General features: G+C 49.2%; 1 protein-coding gene across 1 annotated transcript in view; it reads right to left on the reverse strand.

Moving 5' to 3' along the window:
* Positions 1-17,699, reverse strand: part of ATP6V1B1 (ATPase H+ transporting V1 subunit B1) — a 59,845-nt gene extending 42,146 nt beyond the window's left edge. The window contains exon 1 of the mRNA XM_056855396.1: positions 17,591-17,699. Within this exon, the coding sequence (XP_056711374.1) occupies positions 17,591-17,699 (109 nt within the window). The remainder of the gene's footprint in view (positions 1-17,590) is intronic.
* Between the last annotated feature and the right edge of the window lie 1,614 nt (positions 17,700-19,313).

The following is a 19,313-nucleotide window of genomic DNA, read 5'->3' on the forward strand; positions in this document are numbered from 1 at the left end:
GGGGTTGGACTAGATGACTCTGGAGGTCCCTTCCAACTCTATCTTCCAACAGGAAGATCTGAAGCAGTAAGACTTTATTAGGAGCCAAAAGACAGATTAAAGAACTGACTACCCTCAGGTAGGTAAGGCTGGTAATGTCTGAACACAGGCAAGTTACGTACTTAAGACACCACGGACTGAAAAGGTAAATATTGCTAGGCAACCCCGAGATAAGCGGTTCCCAGGAAGACAGACGAAACATTACCGCAGCTGCAGAAAACAGGATGAGCGAAACTGTACACAGACGTTCACAGGCATGAGAACCAAGGACTTGACGTGTAGCCAGAACCTGGCCTAACTCATGTCAAGAGCCTTTACTCCAGCTGAAAGGCAAAGGCTTTCCCCCAGGGCTTGTGCCCGAGTCTCCTGTCAGGCCTGCCATCACATCAAGATACCACCTTCTGGTCCCTCTTTGCCTACATAGCTGTCCAATTAGGGTTGCCTACTTCCAGGTGAGGCCTGGAGATCTACCAGAATTACAACTGATCTCCAGCCATGGAGATCAGATCCTCTGGAGAACTAGAATTCCCCTGCTTTGGAGGGTGGCCTCTATGACATTATTAGGGTTGCCAGGTCCCTCTTCGCCACTGGTGGGAGGTTTTTGGGGTGGAGCCTGAGCAGGGCAGGGTTTGAAGAGAGGAGGGACTTCAATGCCATAGAGTCCAATTGCCAAAGTGACTGTTTTCTCCAGGTGAACTGATCTCTATCGGCTGGAGATCAGTTGTAATAGCGGGAGATCTCCAGCTAGTACCTGGAGGTTGGCAACCCTAGACATTATAGAGCCCCCAGTTCACTCCATGGCACCCCTTGCTGAAGGGGGAAACGTAGCAGGCGCCAGGCGAGGCCTGCCTCTGCCTGAGAGCTTGGAGAGCTGTTGCCAGTCAGAGGCATGCAGAGTTAGATGGCCTCAGGTCAGACTCAGCAGGCAGCAGCTTCACAGGTTTATGTTCAGGAGTTTCTGGAATAGCCTGAGGCAATCTTGGCTGTGGTTAATTTAGCCCACAGAAGCGGACTGGGCAGACCTCTCTATCATAGGGTTGCCAGCCTCCAGTTGAGGCCTGGAGATCTCCCAGAACTATAACTGATCTCTAGGCTACAGAGATAGTTTCCCTGGAGAAAATGGCTGCTTTGGAGGGTGGACTCTGTGGCATTATACCCTGCTGAGGTCCTTCCCTTTCCTGAACCCTGCCCTCCCCTGGTTCCACTCCCAAATCTCCAAGAATTTCCCAACCCATTTGTTGCCTATTCTAGTTTGGGTTTCACTAAGGCCCCTAGAGGCTTTACATGGGCATATTTTAACTTTTCAAAGTGAGAGAGCCCACTCTGGATTTCTTAGGTGTAACTAATTTCCTCCAGGCCAGATTGGCCAGGGATGCTAGACGTTTTTTGTTGCCATCTTCTGAGCATGGAGTAGGTGCCACTGGGGGTGTGGAGGGGGGAGGTAGTTGTTTCCTGCACTGTGCAGGGGGTTGGACTAGATGACTCTGGAGGTCCCTTCCAACTCTATGATTCTAATCTGTGTGAAGAGGTCTCCTTGAGCATCAGAAGAGGTTTGCAGGATCAGGCCAGCTTAATTCAGCATTCGCTGCAAGCATGCCAGCAGCCACTGGAAACTGGCAGGGCAGAGAGAATGCTGCGACTCATTTCTCAGTCACTGCAATCAAATTCACATTACACCCCAGAACATTTGCAGAGGGACTACCCAAAGGGCCAGGGCTGGCTGCCTATTGAGGAGAATTCCCCCGCAAGGAAGGCCTCAGATACAAAAAAGAAGGAGGGGGGAATGATAGAAAATCAGGTGGAGGGAGGCAGGCCCACCACCGGAAAACACCCATTCAGATCATTAAGGGGTTGAGTTGTTATGAAAAAGGGGGACTTTAACTCTTCCTGGCCCGGCAGGGTGGGTGGGCTGGGGGCTTCTTGGTGGAGGTGAAGGGAGTCAGGGGGAGAGGGGAAAAGGTGGATGAAAAGCTGTTGGGCGTGATTGCTGATTCTGCAAATTAAAAAACAGCAGCCCAGGAGAGAAAGCAGCAAAGTGAGAGGCCTTTGAGTCTGGCCTCTGCGCGCAACCCCTCCTCCCCAAATTCGCAGCTCCCATCCTTGGCAATCTGAATTAACCCTTGACAATTGTGCATGATTAACTCCCATGGGGCAGGAGGAGGGGGGGCAAGGAGCAGAGGAAATTGACCGTGCAGACAAAGGGAGCGGCCAGCCCAACTCCACCAAAGCGCTAATTGCTTCCCCTCCCTGCCCTCTCTCCCCCCCTTCCCTGGCATCTGTTGGGTGGGTCCCCCTTCTCAGAGTGGGGCGGGAGGGCTAGAGCAAAAGCTTCAGGGCTCCTCTGTAAAGTGCACATTTGGCTGGCTGGAGCATCACTCCCTCTCGGACCTTTTCCAAGGCCTAATGACAGGTCCAGACCGCCAGGAGGGTCAGGATCTTTAACCATTAGGGATGCTTGCTGAACAACCTAACTCTTCGTTGCTTAAGTGTCTGGCCTTTAACCAATGAATGGCAATAGGGTTGCTAGGGTTGCCAGCTCTGGGCAGGGAAATACTTGGAGATTTTGGGGGTGGAGTCTGAGGAGGGTGGGGTTAGGAGAGGGGAGGGTCTTCAATGTCATAGAATCTAGTTGCCAAAGCAGCCATTTTCTCCAGGGGAGTAATCCCTATTGTCTAGAGATCACCAAGAGAGCCAGCGTGGTGTAGTGGTTAGGAGCAGTGGACTCTCATCTGGAGAACGGGGCTTGATTCCCCACTCCTCCACATGAAGCCAGTTAGGTGACCTTGGGCTAGTCACAGTTCTCTCTGAACTCTCTCAGCCCCACTTACTTCACAAGGTGTCTGTTGTGGGGAGAGGAAGGGAAGGAGATTGTAAGGCAGTTTCATTCTCCTTAAAAAAGGTAGAGAAAATCAGCACATAAAAACCTATTCTTCTGATTCCAGTGGAGCTCCAGGCCCCACCGGGAGGCTGGCAACCCAAGCGGAGAGGTTTGCCCATGGCCTCTTGGTGGCAGCAGGGGACTGCCCAGGCCCTTCTCCCTGCCACTGTACGGTGCCAGCTGCTGCAGCTGCAATGCCCATGCACCTTAGCTTCAAATCCCCATTCTTCTTCTCTTCTGACCAATAGAGGGATGTTTTCATTGCCACATCTTGAGAAGGAGGCAAACACAGGGAAACCCCACTGGTTTCAATGGGGCTTAAGCACCCTTCACTTCCTTTGCTGCTCTCTGCAGGCCCGCATTCTCTCTCCGCTGACAACACATTGGGCATTGCTAGGGTTGCCAGCTCCAGGTTGGGAATTATTTGGAGATTTTTGGGGCAGAGACTGAAGAGGGCAGGGCTTGGGGAGGGGAGGGACTTCAATGCCATTGCCAAAGCAGCCATTTTCTCCAGGTGAACTGATCTCTATCGGCTGGAGATCGGTTGTAATAGCAGGAGATCTCCAGCTAGTACCTGGCAACCCTAGGCATCGCTGAAAGCTACAAACTCCTTGCTGGTGGTGGTGGAGGGGTGGGGGAGGCAAAATCCATTGAGATGTTCTCCCCCATTGGATTATTTTTATTTCTGACCCTTTTCCCATAGTTCCAGTTCATTGCAAAGGGGCTCTATGCTGTGTACCCCAACACCCCTTTCCTAAACTGGGGGGAGGGTTATTGTTGGGACATAAAATCCTGTAAATTTCAACAGCACCAAGTGTCACCGCCTGTGTGGGTGTGTTAAGTGCTGTCAAGTCGTTTCCGACTCATGGCGACCCTATGAATCAGTGTCCTCCAAAGTGTCCTGTCCTTAACAGCCTTGCTCAGATCTTGCAAATTGAGGGCCGTGACTTCCTTTACAGAGTCGATCCATCTCTTGTTGGGTGTTCCTCTTTTCCTGCTGCGTTCAACTTTTCCTAGCATGATTGTCTTTTCCAGTGACTCTTGTCTTCTCATAATATGTCCAAAGTAATATGTCACCGCCTAGCCTTGCCTTACTCAACAGGCAGCATAGGAGCTTTCCTATGGGTCTGTTTTATCCTCACAATATCCCTACGAGGTAAGTTAAGTCAAGAAAAAAAGGTCCAGGGAGTTTTGTGCCTGTGTGGTGCTTTGACTCCAAGAGTCTTCAAGGCCAAAACCCAAACAACTCTGTACGTCTGTAGCTGTATAAAAGAGCAAGTGTCCAGTAGCACCTTAAAGGCAAAGATCAGTTCCCCTGGAGATGACGACTGCTTTGAAGGTAGACTGTATGGCATTATACCCTGCTGAGGTCCCTCCCCTCCTTAAACCCTGCCCTCCTCAAGCTCCACCCCCCAAATCTCCAGGTATTTCCTAACCCAGACCTGGCAACCCTAGCAGCCCAAGATTTCAACCCTACACATTTGTTGTTATGTGTGCACTTTTGTTGGTATGTTAACCATTACTCTTGTTTTGCATAAGCTCCCAGGAATGACTTCACCTGATCATAGACTACGTATTATATTTAGTAAGGGAAGCCCCCCCCCCCCAGCTACAATGGCTTCTTGCTGGGTTTTGATTGCTTACAAAAATTCTGCACCTTAAAGCTGTTTTATAATATTTGTTCTTAATATCATTACTGTTATTTATTGTTCTTAACATTGTTATTTGGTTTGTTCTTAATATAATAGTTGCTCAAGAGCCACTGTGGTGTAGTGGTTAGAGTGTAGGACTCGGACCCGGGTTCAACTCCTCACTCTTCTGGATGAGCCTAGGCCAATCACACACTCTCAGCCTAACCAACCTCACAGGGTTGTTGTGAGGATAAAATGGAGGAGAGGAGACGGTTCTTGGTCTTCATTGGGGTCAAAGACAGATATAAGTGAAACAAATATGTCTGGTTCTTTTTGGGTTGCAGGAGTGTTATGAGAGCCTCTTGATATAATTTCTTTATATTGCATTTTCCCCTGCTTCCCTTTGCCCCACATCGTGTCTTGTACCATGTCTCATTGTCATGGTCACAACTGGAGGCTCTTCTCCTGAGAAAATCCAAAAACAAGCCCCCCTTTATTCACTTGAACATATACCCCTCCCCCTCTCCTCATGCTCAAGGTAATTTAACACAATAACCATTTACAGAATGCTCCAGGCCCTTGGCTGGCCCTGTGCTGGCAACTCTCACAACAACCCTGAAAGGTAGGTCATGATCACCACATTGCATTGGAGGTGAGGCTGAGAGAGAGTGCCACTGAGGGAGTTCTCAGTGAAGGCAACATTTGAACCAGGGTCTTTGGAAGTCTTGGGTCTCTTTCAAATGAGCTCTTCAAAATCACTTTGGCTTCTGAAGGGGGCGAGGTAGTTGTGAATTTCCTGCATTGTGCAGGGGGTTGGACTAGATGACCCCGGTGGTCCCTTCCAATTCTATGAATCTGTAAAGGTGTGCGAAACCAGCGTGGTGTAGTGGTTAAGAGTGGTGGACTCTAATCTGGAGAACTGGGTTTGATTACCCACTCCTCCACATGAGCGACGGCTTCTAATATGAACATAACAACCTAAGAACATAAGAAAGGCCCTGCTGGATCAGACCCAGGCCCATCAAGTCCAGCAGTCTGTTCACACAGTGGCCAACCAGATGCCTCTAGGGAAGCCCCCAAACAAGACGACTGCAGCAGCACCATCCTGCCTGTGTTCCACCGCACCCAAAATAATAGGCATGCTCCTCTGATACTAGAGAGAATAGGTATGCAGCGTGACTAGTATCCATTCTAACTAATAGCCATGAATACCCCTCTCCTCCATGAATATGTCCACTCCCCTCTTAAAGCCCTCCAAGCTGGCAGCCATCACCACATCCTGGGGCAGGGAGTTCCACAATTTAACTATGCGTTGTGTGAAAAAAACCTTCCTTTTATCTGTTTTGACTCTCACCCTCCAGCTTTAGCAGATGACCCCGTGTTCTACTATTATGGGAGAGGGAGAAAAACGTCTCCCTGTCCACTCTCTCCAAACCATGCATAATTTTATAGACCTCTATCATGTCTTCATATCATGAAGAACCGGGTTTATTTCTCACTCCTGCACATGAAGCCTGCTGGGTGACTTTGGGCCAGTCACAGTTCTCGCCAAACTCTCTCAGCCCCACCTACCGGACAAGGTGCCTGTTGTGGGGGGGAGGGAAGGTGATTGTGAGCCCTTTGAGATTCCTTAAAGGTAGAGAAAAAGTGGGGTACAAAAAACAACTCTTCTTCTTCTTCTTCTAAACATTCCACTTGCCATTAATGGGAATGGGTTTTACCATTAAGGTGCCTGAAACCTTCAAGACCCGTTTGCATTCCAAGCCAAAATGGGCTGCAGCTGGAGACCGCACACCACTCAGCTCCCGCTGTCCCACGTTCCTCTTTGCTGCTCTGCAGAGCAGTGAAAACAATAATGAAGGAAAAAAATCCAGTGCGAGTTCCTGTTGCGTACTTGGAAGTGAGCTCACCATTATGGCGCAATATCACTTCCAGGTACCTAACTGGAAATGATATTCCAGTATTGTGCAGTGTGATGCCACCCCTGTCCTGTTCCCTAAAAGCTCTTGGGGGTTTCCAGCAGATGCCTGGCAACCCTCAATAAAAGGGACCTGGGGGGGGGGGAGGCAGGCTCCAAGCCACTGGTAGAGTTGCCAACTGCCAGGTGTGCCCTGGAGAGCTCTCAGAATTACAACAGATCTCCAGACTTCAGAGATCAATCCCACTGGAGAAAATGGCTGCTTTGGAAGGGTGGCCTCTATGGTATTAACCTTCAGGGAAGCCCCTCCTCTCCCCAAGCTCCACCCTTCACAGGCTCCACCTCCAAATCTCCAGGTATTTCCCAACCCAGAGTTGGCAACCCTAGCCACTGGGCCCCATGCCACTGTTCACCACAGGCACGGCTGAGCAGAGTTTCCCCATCAATAGGGTTGCCAGGTCCCTCTTTGCCACCGGCGGGAGGTTTTTGAGGCAGAGCCTGAGGAGGTCAGGGTTTGGGGAGGGGAGGGACTTCAATGCCATAGAGTCCAATTGCCAAAGCAGCCACTTTCTCCAGGGGAACTGATCTCTATCAGCTGGAGATCAGTTATAATAGCAGGAGAGCTCCCGCTAGTACCTGGAGGTTTTGGCAATTCAAAATAAAAGCACCAGCAAAATTACACACTGGGTAACAATAATGCAATTGCTTTTAAAGAACAAATATTCATTCAACAATGATTCTAATTGACACAAACAAATTGAGCAAACAACTCAGTAGTAGTTTACAAATGGTCCAGTAATGACCCAGTACAGAGACGCAAAGCGTTAAGAAATAAATAAATAAATTAGTAGTAAGATTGCTCAGTACAAGGAAGGCACACTCCTTCCCAGCTTGAATGTGTTGAAGGACTTATGAAGCTTGAAAAAGTATCGCATGAGATGGAATTATACCGGATTTCCATTGCTACGCGTCCGGTCTCTGCTGCCTAATTTATTGCATTTGCACTTTACGTGTATGAACTCTTAAGTACTGAGCAATCTGCATACTACTAATTTATTTATTTATTTCTTAACGCCTTGCGTCTCTGTACTGGGTCATTACTGGACCATTTGTAAACTACTACTGAGTTGTTTGCTCAATTTGTTTGTGTCAGTTAGAATCATTGTTGAATGAATATTTGTTCTTTAAAAGCAATTGCATTATTGTTACCCAGTGTGTAATTTTGCTGGTGCTTTTATTTTGAATTGCCAGAACTTTCCAGTAGCACTAGTAGCCTGCTTTTGACTAGTACCTGGAGGTTGGCAACTCTACCCATCAACAGAAGCCACATTACATTGCTCTAAGATATGCACAATTATGCAGATGACTCACTGGGGAAACAGAGGGCCTAGGCAGACCCTACCTGGACCCACATGTTCCTGGAAGCCCTGGCACAGGGCAATGGGATGTTTCCCGGAACGGCCAGCCTCCCCCTTTTCGTGTCCCCTGGCTGTCCTCTCCCTCCCTGAGCATCCCAAACTTTTCCGATGGTCCCTGGAGAGCCCGTTTTTCCACCGCCTCCCCAGCGCTCTCTCTTTTCCGTATGCAACCTGCCCATTGTGCGATGTGTCAGTTTGTGCAGCGCTGTCAAACACATTGGCCCGTCCAAGCCGAGCGGGCCTCGTGAAAAGCTCAGCAGGGGCGCGCACACTATGCCACTAATTAGGGCCGGCAGCAGAGGGTTCCCATACACACCTGCAAGGTCATGTGACTGGAGGGGGGGGGCAAGAATGACCGCTCCACCCAAGCGTGAACCAAAATGAGCTGGACTGCACACACTCACACACACAAATGTTCTGCTGATGGTCACAGTTCCTGGCAAACAAAATGCTCTTGGCCCTTCTGCTTGGGGGGTTGGGGAGAGAGAGACCCCCATCCCAGCACCTGGCTCTGAGGAAGTTCCTAGTTGGCCCCTCTGGGAATTCTACCTTGAACTGACTTGACAGCAGAGGGAGCTTCCCTCCTCCTGTCCAAGAGGGATGACAGTAACCTGTAAACGAAAAATTGCCATCTTGGCGGTACTTTGCTCTCTCGCAAGGAGAGATCTGCTGCAGTTATTCCCATTTTACAGGTAGCAAATTGAGGGCAGGAGACAGTAGCTTTTTTAGTGCCAGGCAACATAAAACTTTTTAAGTTTTGGGGAGAGAGTGCAAAGATCTTTTGTTCGGAAAAACCTTTGACTACATTTTATCTTGAAGGGTGCTTTTGATTTTGTATTGCTGACTTCAGTGTTTTAATGTTATAGATAGGTTAGCTATAAAATGTGTGGGTGACTATGCATGGTTAAGCGGCCTTGAATCCATGTCTAGTGGAAAAACAGGCTATAAATATTTCAAGTCAATAAATAAATTGATCTAACCTGGCATTAAGGTAAGGCTGTGAACTCCAGGTTGGGAAATTCATGGAGATTTGGGAGTGAAGCCCAGGGAGGGCAAGGTTTGGGGAGAGGGAGGACCTCAGTGAGGTACAATGCCATAGAGCAACCATTTCCTCCAGGGGAACTGATCTCTGTCATCTGGAGACCACCTGTAATTTCAGGATATCTCCAGGTCACACCTGGAGAATGGCAACCAGGGTCACATTCCACCAGGAAATTCACCCGCACAAGCCCCAGTGTCATGAATGGAAGCTGCAATATAGGTAGGTTGCCTCATATGGCCTGCCTTGATTCACTGACTTGAATTATCCACAGCGTGGATGAGCCAGCATGGTGTAGTGGTTAAGAGCGGTGGTTTGGAGCGGTGGACTCTAATCTGGAGAACCGGGTTTGATTCCCCACTCCTCCACATGAGCGGCGGATGCTAATCTGGTGAACCTGGTTGGTTTCCCCACTCCTCCACATGAAGCCAGCTGGGTGACCTTGGGCTAGTCATAGCTCTCTTAAGTTTTCTCAGCCCCACCTAACTCACAGGTGTGGTGGGGAGGGGAAGGGAAGATGATTGTAAGCTGGTTTGATTCTTCCTTAAGTGGTAGAGAAAGTCTGCATATAAAAAACTCCTCCTCCTCCTCTTCTTCTCCTCCTCCTCCTCCTCAGCCCTGAGGACTAGAACATTGCCTTTAAAAGCAAACCAGCTTTCCATGATCTTCACTGGGGCCTGAGTACGCAGACTTCTGCATGTGGGTTTCCCCTTGGAAGAGGGCTACTTCTCACTGACGTTTCCGCTGGACTCTTAAGAACAGAATCTCTTCTGCTTCACGGCCATTTCCCCTGCAATCCCCCGGAGCCCCTTCTAAAAGTCTGCAGATCCATTAATGTACCAGAAGCTCTTCTCACCTTTGGGCGTCTGGCTTTGACCAGCTTAGGTAATATCAGGGAAGCAGGACCCAAACGGTTGAATTGGGAGGGGCGGAGGCAAAGAGGTCTCTTCAAAGTTGGAGCAGTGCAGAGGAGGGGAAAGGACAGAGCGGGGCTGCCTCAGGCCCAGAGGAGTTTCGCTGTTGCTGCAGTCTATCAGACCAATGCTCCCCGCCCCCAAGAACTGCTAAACAGCTCAAGGGGCAAGGGCCATTTAAAGCCATTTCATGTGAGAAGTTACATCAGGGTCTCTGCCTGCTTCAGAGGACTCTGTGCTGGATACCGGCTCTTCCTCTTCCCAGCGCCCACAACACTAGGAATAGAAAGTTATGGCATCCAAGATGGAGTCCTCAAATGCAAGCAGAGACCCAGATGTGGCTCTTGGCATGAAAAATATTTTTGCCCTAGACATAATGTGATGGCTAAGAAACCTATGCTCTGGCTCAAGCGGTCTCCAGAATGTCACTTGAAAGCGAAATGAACAAGGTGGTTTATGGCCCTCACAGGCTGGAAGGTCTGTCTAGGGAAGAAATGACCTCAAATTCAGCAGTCAATCGGCTGGAGATCAGTTGTAATAGCAGGAGATCTCCAGCTAGTACCTGGAGGTTAGCAACCCTAGAGCCCCCAGTTCACCAGTAAACTACCCTTCCCAGTCTACAAATGCAAATCTCCAGGAATTTCCTAAATTGGATTTAGATCACAGCCTGTTAGTCTGTCTGTAGCAGCAGAAAAAAGCAAGAGTCCAGTAGCACCTTAAAGACTAACAAAATCTCCGGCAGGATATCTGAAGAAGTGAGCCGTGATTCACGAAAGCTCATGCCAGAAATTTCGTTAGTCTTATAGGTGCTACCGGACTCTTGCTCTTTTCTACTGCTAAATTCGATTTGTCAGCCCTTATGGACTCCTCTTTTCCTGCAATCTCTTGTTCAGGTGTAATGTTTGTCACCCTTCCAGAACACATAACCGATTTGTTAAATTTCAGAATCAGAACCAGACCCGTGATTTATTGCTCATGGCCAGAGACCATAACAGTCCCTAAAGCAAAGAAATAATAGAATAAAAACAGCACTTGGATCAACACTTGGAAACACAACGAAGTGCACAACAATATTTCCCTGACCAATTGTTAGCTAGCTGTGGGAGACAATTGTGCAGCACCCACTGCCATGAGCGTGTGGGTGAATCTTTAAGCTGGACCTATTAGCAACAGACAGACTGCAAAGCACTAGAAAGAGATTTCCTTCTATGGTGACGATTTCAAGGACAGCTTAATAAACAGCCAATAAATTTATTGGCAAGAGTCCAAGATTCTAGCTTGCTTGCACAAGTGTTTGCAGATTGACGGTTTGTGGCGAGGAAGAATTTATTCGTCTGGTAATTCAGGTAGACATTGTAGTGGATAATTAGATAGCAGAGGTTTATGGATGAGGAATGATGGGTGAATTTCCCTGTTGGGATTCTGTTTATTGCATGCAGCCTGCAGGTTAAATGGATCCCGTCTCTTGCTCTCAGCAGCTCTGCCATGCCGGCTTCGCTCATCTGAACACGGCCTTCTGCAGATGCCACCGTACAAAAGGGCAAAACCAACCCTGCCTTCTCTATTGTGGCCCCCACCTTGAGGATTGGCCTGCCTGAGAAGGTCAGGATGGCTCCCACGCTCTTTTTCTACAAACTGTGCAAAACTGAATTATTCAGGAGGGCATTTCTAGAAAGGTAATAGGGCAATATTATAATTAAGTGGTTCAGGAGGACGTTTTAATGAAAGGAACGGGACTGTGGACTGTACCACTGGGTATAGTATGTATTTTCTGCTCGCTGTACTTAAAATCATAGAGTTGGAAGGGACCACCAGGGTCATCTAGTCCAACCCCGTGCACAATGCAGGAAATTAACAACTACCTCCCCCCACATCCCCAGTGACTCCAACCCTCCCCCTGCCATGCAGGATCCCACAATCAAAGCACTCCCGACAGATGGCCATCCAGCCTCTGCTTAAAGATCTCCAAAGACGGGGACTCCACCACCCCACCCTGAAGCAGCGAGTTCCACTGTCGAACAGCCCTCACCGTCAGAAAGTTCTTCGTAATGTTTAGGTGGAATCGCTTTTCTATTAGTTTAAATCCATTACTCCTAGTCTCTGGAGCCACAGAGAACAAGCTAGTTCCCTCATCAACATGACATCCCTTCAAATATTTAAACATGGCTATCATGTCTCCCCTCAACCTTCTCTTCTCCAAACTAAACAAACCCAACTCCCTAAGTCTCTCCTTATTATCCTGTTCTCACTCCTTCGATTTTATTCTTAAGCAACACCGCTTTCTGCATGGTGTAACATCTCTCATGCTTTTATGCTTTGTTTTTCAGACTGCTGTAAAACTCGTCCTATCGCATTGCTTCTTGTATGTTTCTTCCTATTGATTGGATGGGTTTACTCTGTGCAATCCGCCTTGTCAGTGAGAAAAATGGATTATAAATAACATAGTAAATAAATAAAGTAGAAACTGAGGAGGACTGGGGGTGCAGCTGTGGCTACGTGGCCGGCTCAGATGGCAACGGGTGCTGCAAGCTCACCTGTTGTGCAGGAGGCCAGCAATGTTGCTGTGGCCTGGGGTCACAGGAACATCCCAGCACACTATGCTATCTTCTACCGAGTCAGACCCCCTTTGGTATCCTGTGGCCAGTCTTATCTCCTCAGACCAGCAGCATCTCCAGTAGGGTTGCCAACCTCCAGGCACTAGCTGGAGATCTCCTGCTATTACAGCTGATCTCCAGCAGATAGAGATCAGTTCACCTGGAGGAAATTGGTGCTTTGGCCATTGGACTCTATGGCATTGAAGTCCCTCCCCTCCCCAAAACCTGCCCTCCTCAGGCTCTGCCCCAAAAACCTCCCACTGGTGGCGAAGAGGGACCTGGCAATCCTAATTTCTCCAGTGTCTTGGGAAGAGAATGTTTCAGAGGGTAGCTGTGCTGGTCTGCAGTAGAACAGCCAGATTTCAGACCAGCAGCACCTTACAGATACAACAAGATTTTTAGGGTATAACCTTTTGAGAGTCAAAACTCCCTTTGGAACGTCTGTTTCCTCACAGCTTGCATTTGCTGACTGTTAGAGATTGCCTCACTCTCCCCAGGTGTTTCCCCACGTTTTCTGGATGCTAAGCAGTGGGCAAAACACACAGGTAAAACCCGTCAAAATGCATGGGGAAGAGCGAGGCAATCTCTGACGGTTGGAAAATGCATATGCATAATCAAAGCAAAGCCCCGAAGTAGTCGGTGGGGTGACTGCAAGGAATCAGCCAGGCATAAATGGACTTTTGTCAGAATTCTGTGTCTTTCCTATCATTTGCGCCCTGCTCCTTTAAACTGGAGATACTTAGATTAACTACGACGGGATGAATTTTTTATTAAGAGGAAGATAGAGGTGAAGGGGAAGTCAAAAATTTTCCATTTCTTTTTTTTTCTTTATTATATGTTATGGAATTATAACAACTCTAGGTTAGAATTGAAATTTTATATTGTCATAGATGTTGTTTAATGCAATGGAAAATTTCTAGTATAAAACCCAATAAAATTTATATAAAAAAATAAAAATAAAAAAATAAACTGGAGATACTGCAAAGGATTGCTGCTGGTTCCTTCTGCATGCCAAGCAGGCGCTCTGCCTCTGGGCCAAGGTCCCTTCCCCACAGTCCAGGCTGAGTGACCTCTACAGGGCTGGCGATTTATGTTTTTCAGTAAAAACTAACACTTGCATATACATTTGAAAAACTGAACTTGCATATACATTTGAAAAACAGAATATGTAAGAGATCCTAGAGGTCTACTAAAAGGTTTACACTTTCCAGAACTGATGGTCCTTCCTAGGAATCCAATTTCCAAACACTTTTTCCAGGGTCAAGATCATCCCCCTTTTTGGTGCCACTAGATGAGGGTTGGTGAGATATGGAGTAGGGGGTTCTTTCTACTCCTGGGTGTTTCCTGTGGGTCCCACACTCTCTGGCCGAGACCTCTCGAAGTGCCCCACTTCTATGCCGGCCTTCCTGTTTCTGGGGCTACTTTGTGGCGGTGTGAAAGGTGGCCCTTTAGGAGGGCAATTGGAATGACAGATTCTGACACAGTGGGTAACCCCCTGACCCTGCCGTGCCTGGGCGCATTAAGGACGGTGTGTGCCTTCACACTGGGCAGAAGAGGGGTCTTGGAGGTTAGGAGGAGTGGGTTAGAGGCGGTGGGGGGGACAGGCTAGAGAAGACAGAGGGAGGGGTGGGGGAGGCTTTTTTTAGTCCAGTAGGTTGTGACCACGGTGCAGCTTCCATGGAAAAAGCTCTCTCCCCTGCCTTCTGTCTCCTCCTCCTCCTCCTTCCAACTCCAGCTAACCCGTCCTCCTCTGTTAGGGTTCCCACTTCCCAGGTCCAGTTCCTGGAGATTTGGGGGTGGAGCCTTGAGGGGGTGCAGTCTGGGGAGAGGCGGGATCTCAACAGTGATATGATGCCAGAGAGTCCACCCTCCAAAGCAACCATTTTCTCCAGGGGAGCTTATCTCTGTCTTGTGGAGATCAGTGGCAATTCCAGGAGGTCTCCAGCCCCCAACTAGAGGTTGGCAACCCTATCAGGACCCCTCTGCTTTCTTCTGCACCTTCTGCCAGGACCTTTCCTATGCCTGGAAGAGGCCCCCCCTTCTGTCTAGCAAACCTCCACCTCTTCCAAAGTGTGTGTGGGAGGGAGTGTGGGCAATGGACTCTCTCTCACCTAGGGTGCAAAAAAGCCCTTGGGCAGGGCTGGCAACCTTAGCTGGCCCTGACAGCCGCTAGTACACTGACAGAAGCCACCAAATTGCCACCAAACCCTCCTAGCAGCAAACCCATGCTCCCCCCACACAATAATCTTTTCATCCACATGTACACACATACATCTGCCCAATTCACTTGGTTTGTTTAGCAACAGAAAAACACCCATTCTTGCATAGGCCGTTGTTTCCGTTAATAATAAACCCTGCCAGCAGCCAGAAACCTGGTGGCAGAGCAGGGCGGTGGCAGTTCGAAGCTGCTGTGGCCAGCTGATCCATGAAGCTCACGGGCCAGATCTGAAACTGGGAGAGGCAAAGGAGGCCTTCTCAGAGATCACCTTCTACAAGGTCATTGGAGAGTTTCCCCAGGGAAAAGGAAGGGTGCGTCTGAAGATTTGCTAGTCTGTCCTAATCAGCACAGGCATCAGTTTAGCCAAGCAAGGGAGACAGGCATTCCCTCTGTGTTCAGGTAACCGCAGGCAAATCCCCCAAACTGACCCTGGAATATGCAGGCAGGTCAAATTCAATAAGCATGCACATGAACACATGAACCTGCTTTATACTGAATCAGACCCTTGGTCCATCAGGGTCAGTATTGTCTACTCAGACTGGCAACAGCTCTCCAGGGTCTCGGGCTGATGTCTTTTACATCACCTACTGCCTGGTCCTTTAACTGGAGCTGTCGGTATTGAACCTGGGTCCTTCCATGCACATCTGGGCATGCATCTGGACATGGCTGTGTGCTGTTCTTGGAGAAACCCAAAAGGGCAGCTCGATTTCTGCTCTTGGGTCTGATTGTAAAAATCTCCGCTGTGGGCAACATACTTGTTTCAGTGCATTGATGCACATGCGTGAACACAATGGTCCCACATATATGCATGCACGGTCAGGTTATCAGCAGCTAACCAAAATCAGCAGTGAATCAAAAGCCTATCCAGACTGCAGAGAAAGCAGAACTTGGCCAAGGCAGACTGTCCCCTGTCATTACACTGTATGACTAGGAGAACCAACAGCCACAAGAATCTCCCCCTCTCTCATAACTTTGGGTCTGGATCTGAAGCAATAGGGCCCTGTTCACATCGTGACTCAGGCTCTGTAGGTAGGGTTGCCAACTCTGGGTTTGGAAATTCCTGGCAATTTGGGGGTGGGCCACAGACTGGAGTCTTGAAATCCTTGGTGCTTTACACGAGAGTGAGAGAGAGAGAGAGAGAGAGAGAGAGAGAGAGAGAGAGAGAGAGAGAGAGAGAGAGAGAGAGAGAGAGAGAGAGAGAGAGAGAGAGAGATCTCCAGCCTCTCTTAATTGATATCTGCAGCATAATTTTGGCCCTCTTGCTAGAATTGCCAAGTCCAGGTTGGGAGATGTGGCAATGGAGCCTGGGGAGGAAAGGGGAAGGACCTCTGCAGGGATACGATGCCACAGAGAACTCCCTCTAAAGCTGACACTTTGTCCAGGAGAACTGGTCTCTGTTGTGGAGCTCAGTTGTAATTCCGGGTGAATGTCAGACCCCACCTGGAGGTGGGAAACCCAACCTCTTGCCCACACATCTAGGGTTGCCAGGTCCCTCTTTGTCACCGGTGGGAGGTTTTTGGGGTGCAGCTTGAGGAGGGTGGGGTTTGAGGAGGGGAGGGACTTAAATACCATAGAGTCCAACTGGCAAAGTGGCCATTTGGGAAAAGATAGTGGAAGAAAGGGCTGTGGGTGGGGCCACTTCAGGATGGGAGAGGCAGTGGGAACATGTGGGGATGACCAGTAGCCCTTCTCTGGCTCCTCACCCTGAGGTCTGGCTCCTTACACTGGAGAGACAGCTCAGCCAAGTACCCTGAAGCCGGGCACTGTGGGTCAAAGCTTGGATCTAGTAAACTGTCGGTCAGATGGCACTTTTGCTAGCCTGCCTGGCTGTGCAAGACGGCATGCGAGGGGGCGAAGGGGCGGCATATTCTGCTCCGTTCCAACACTGGCCCCTTCTCCCACCGTCTCCCTCAGCTCCTAAAGCCTACTGAACTAGAGCAGGTGGGGGAGGGGACCAATGCTGGAGGATCCATCTCGGCACCCTTTGTAAAGGACGCATTTGGGTGACTCTGCTTCTCTCCCGACAGGGACCCAAAGTAGCTTCTGAACATATCAAATTTAAATAAACAACAACCAGACTAGCAAAATACAAACAAGCAAACCCAGAAAACTACATCCTAGGCAGGTTCGGAATCCAGTGGTCAGCACACTCAAAGCTGTGAGCCGCTGTCTAAGAGCCAAGGGCCAGGAGCCATTTTGCTCCTGCCCTTTTGCTCATAGAAACATAGAGGTGGAAGGGATCTTGAAGGTCATCTAGTCCAACCCCCTGCAAGATGCAGGAAACTCACAACTACCTCCCCACCCCACTCCCCCAGTGACCCCTGCTCTATGCCTAGAGGAAGGCAAAAAACCTCCAGGATCCCATGCCTAAAGGTTTGCTCCACTGGCCACACCCAGGCCTTGAACACCTCTGAATTTGAAAAAGGATTGGCCAGGCTTCTGGGCAACCTAAACACAGCAGGGACAATTGCTGCTTTCTCTGCTGGTGCTCCTACATTGTGGGGCTAACCCAGAAGTATAAGAAGTTCCCATCAAAAAAGTTCCAAGATGAGCCACCCTGAGCAAAAGCCAAGATAGTTAGGGTTGGAAAGGCTGCAGTGATGGATGATACCCTCGCCTCCACCCCCCGATATTCCTGTAAGGGGTTGGGGACACAATCTGAGAGAGAATGCATGGTCAGGAAGGAGATGGGGAGCTTTAGCACTGAGGACTAGAAGCATGGTCTTGTGAATCAAATTTGTGTATTTACAATATTCATACCCCACCTTTCTGCCTCTGGCACTTGAGACTGAGAAAGTCTGCAAACATTTAGACCCTGATTCCTTTGTTTAAAAAGTAACCTCATGCTAAAGGACGCAGGCTTAGGGAAGCTGGTATACGTGCAGGTGCCAATTCCTTGGCCAGAGAGCAAAGCGACTTGCTGACACCCCAGAATACTCACTCAGCCTTGGGTGGGTGAGATAGTCCCTGGTGACGGCTTGTGTGTGCTCGTGTGCCCCAGCAAGAGACCCTGGGAGCCCTCCGCCCCTCACTTCCACCTTGGCAGCCATGTCCTTTCAAGAGCCTGGAGGACAGAGGAGGAAACCACAAACCCAGTCTCCTCGGGAGTATTTATACCTGATCCCAGTGACACACTTCACCCTCCCTCCCCGGTGTTGTGCCTGCACACAGACGAATGTGTTGGCTGTAAACTGCCAGGCAGCTGCAGGTTTCAGCTGCTCCTGTGGCAAGATCTCGCCTGATCTGGCTTCTCTCTGACCCTAGGAATTTGTTCCCACCTTCCGTTCAGCTGTAGTAAGATTTTATCTTTTGATCTGCTGCTCTGCAGGAAAGTAGGAGCTTCCCCACATTGCTGGGAGACGAGAGAGAGCGAGAGAGAGAGCGAGAGCGAGAGAGAGAGAGAGCATGGAAGGGCTGTCATAGAGAAGATGGTGCCAAGTTGTTTTCTGTTGCCCCAGAAGGTCGTACCAGAACCAACAGGTTGAAAGTAAATCAAAAGTCATTAGGGAGAACTTTCTGACAGTTACAGTGGTTCCTCAGTGGAACAGGCTTCCTCGGGAGGTGGTGAGCTCTCCTTCCCTTGAGGTTTTTAAGCAGAGAGCCATGGTACAGAGTGGTAAGCTGCAGTACTGCAGTCCAAGCTCTGCTCACGACCTGAGTTCGATCCCAACTGAAGTTGGTTACAGGTAGCCGGTTCAAGGTTGACTCAGCCTTCCATCCTTCCGAGGTCGGTGAAATGAGTACCCAGCTTGCTGGGGGTAAAGGGGAGATGACTGGGGAAGGCACTGGCAAACCACCCCGCAAACAAAGTCTGCCTTGGAAACGTCGGGATGTGACGTCACCCCATGAGTCAGGAATGACCTGGTGCTTGCACAGGGGACCTTTACCTTTAGATGGCCATCTGTCAGCAATGCTGATTCTGTGAACTTAGGCAGATCATAAGAGGGAGGGCAGGAAGGTCTGCATCAGTATTTGGCTCTCACGGCCCTTTCTTGCACGTCCAGAGAAATGCCACTTTGGGGTCAGGAAACAATTTTCCTCCAGGCCAGATTGGTCAGGGATCCTTGTGGGGTTTTAGTCATCTTCTGGGCATGGAGTAGGGGTCACTGGGGTTTGCGGGGGGGGGGAGAATTGTGGCTTCCTGCATTGTGCAGGGGGTTGGACTAGATGACCTTGGAGGTCCCTTCCAACTCTATGATTCTATGGAAGAGGCTGCCTTTGAAAAGGGCACTCAAGGCAATGGTTTCTGCTCAGGAGGATAAGGGGAAATGGACATACAGAACATACAAGAAGCTGCCTCCTACTGAGTCAAGGCTTTGGTCCATCAAGGTCAGTATTATCTACTCAGACTGGCAGCCACTCTCCAGGGTCTCAAGCAGAGGTCTTTCACATCACCTATGACCCGATCCTTTTAATTACAGATGCCAGAGATTGAACCTGGGACCTTCTGCATGCAAAGCAGATGCTCTATCACTGAGCCACAGCCCCTCCTGAAGAGTAGATGTAAAAAAGGATTTTTCCACAATCGGTGGCCATCGTCATCAAAGGCTTAGAGAGCTTGAAAAGGCCTTCCTCAGTGGTCTATTTAAATCATATATAAAACATGCACATACATTACAAACATTGTTTGAATAGGTTGATACTTGCACACAACTTACGAGGGA

This window comes from Euleptes europaea, chromosome 9 (genome assembly GCF_029931775.1).
Source record: "Euleptes europaea isolate rEulEur1 chromosome 9, rEulEur1.hap1, whole genome shotgun sequence".
Classification (NCBI taxonomy): domain Eukaryota; kingdom Metazoa; phylum Chordata; class Lepidosauria; order Squamata; family Sphaerodactylidae; genus Euleptes; species Euleptes europaea.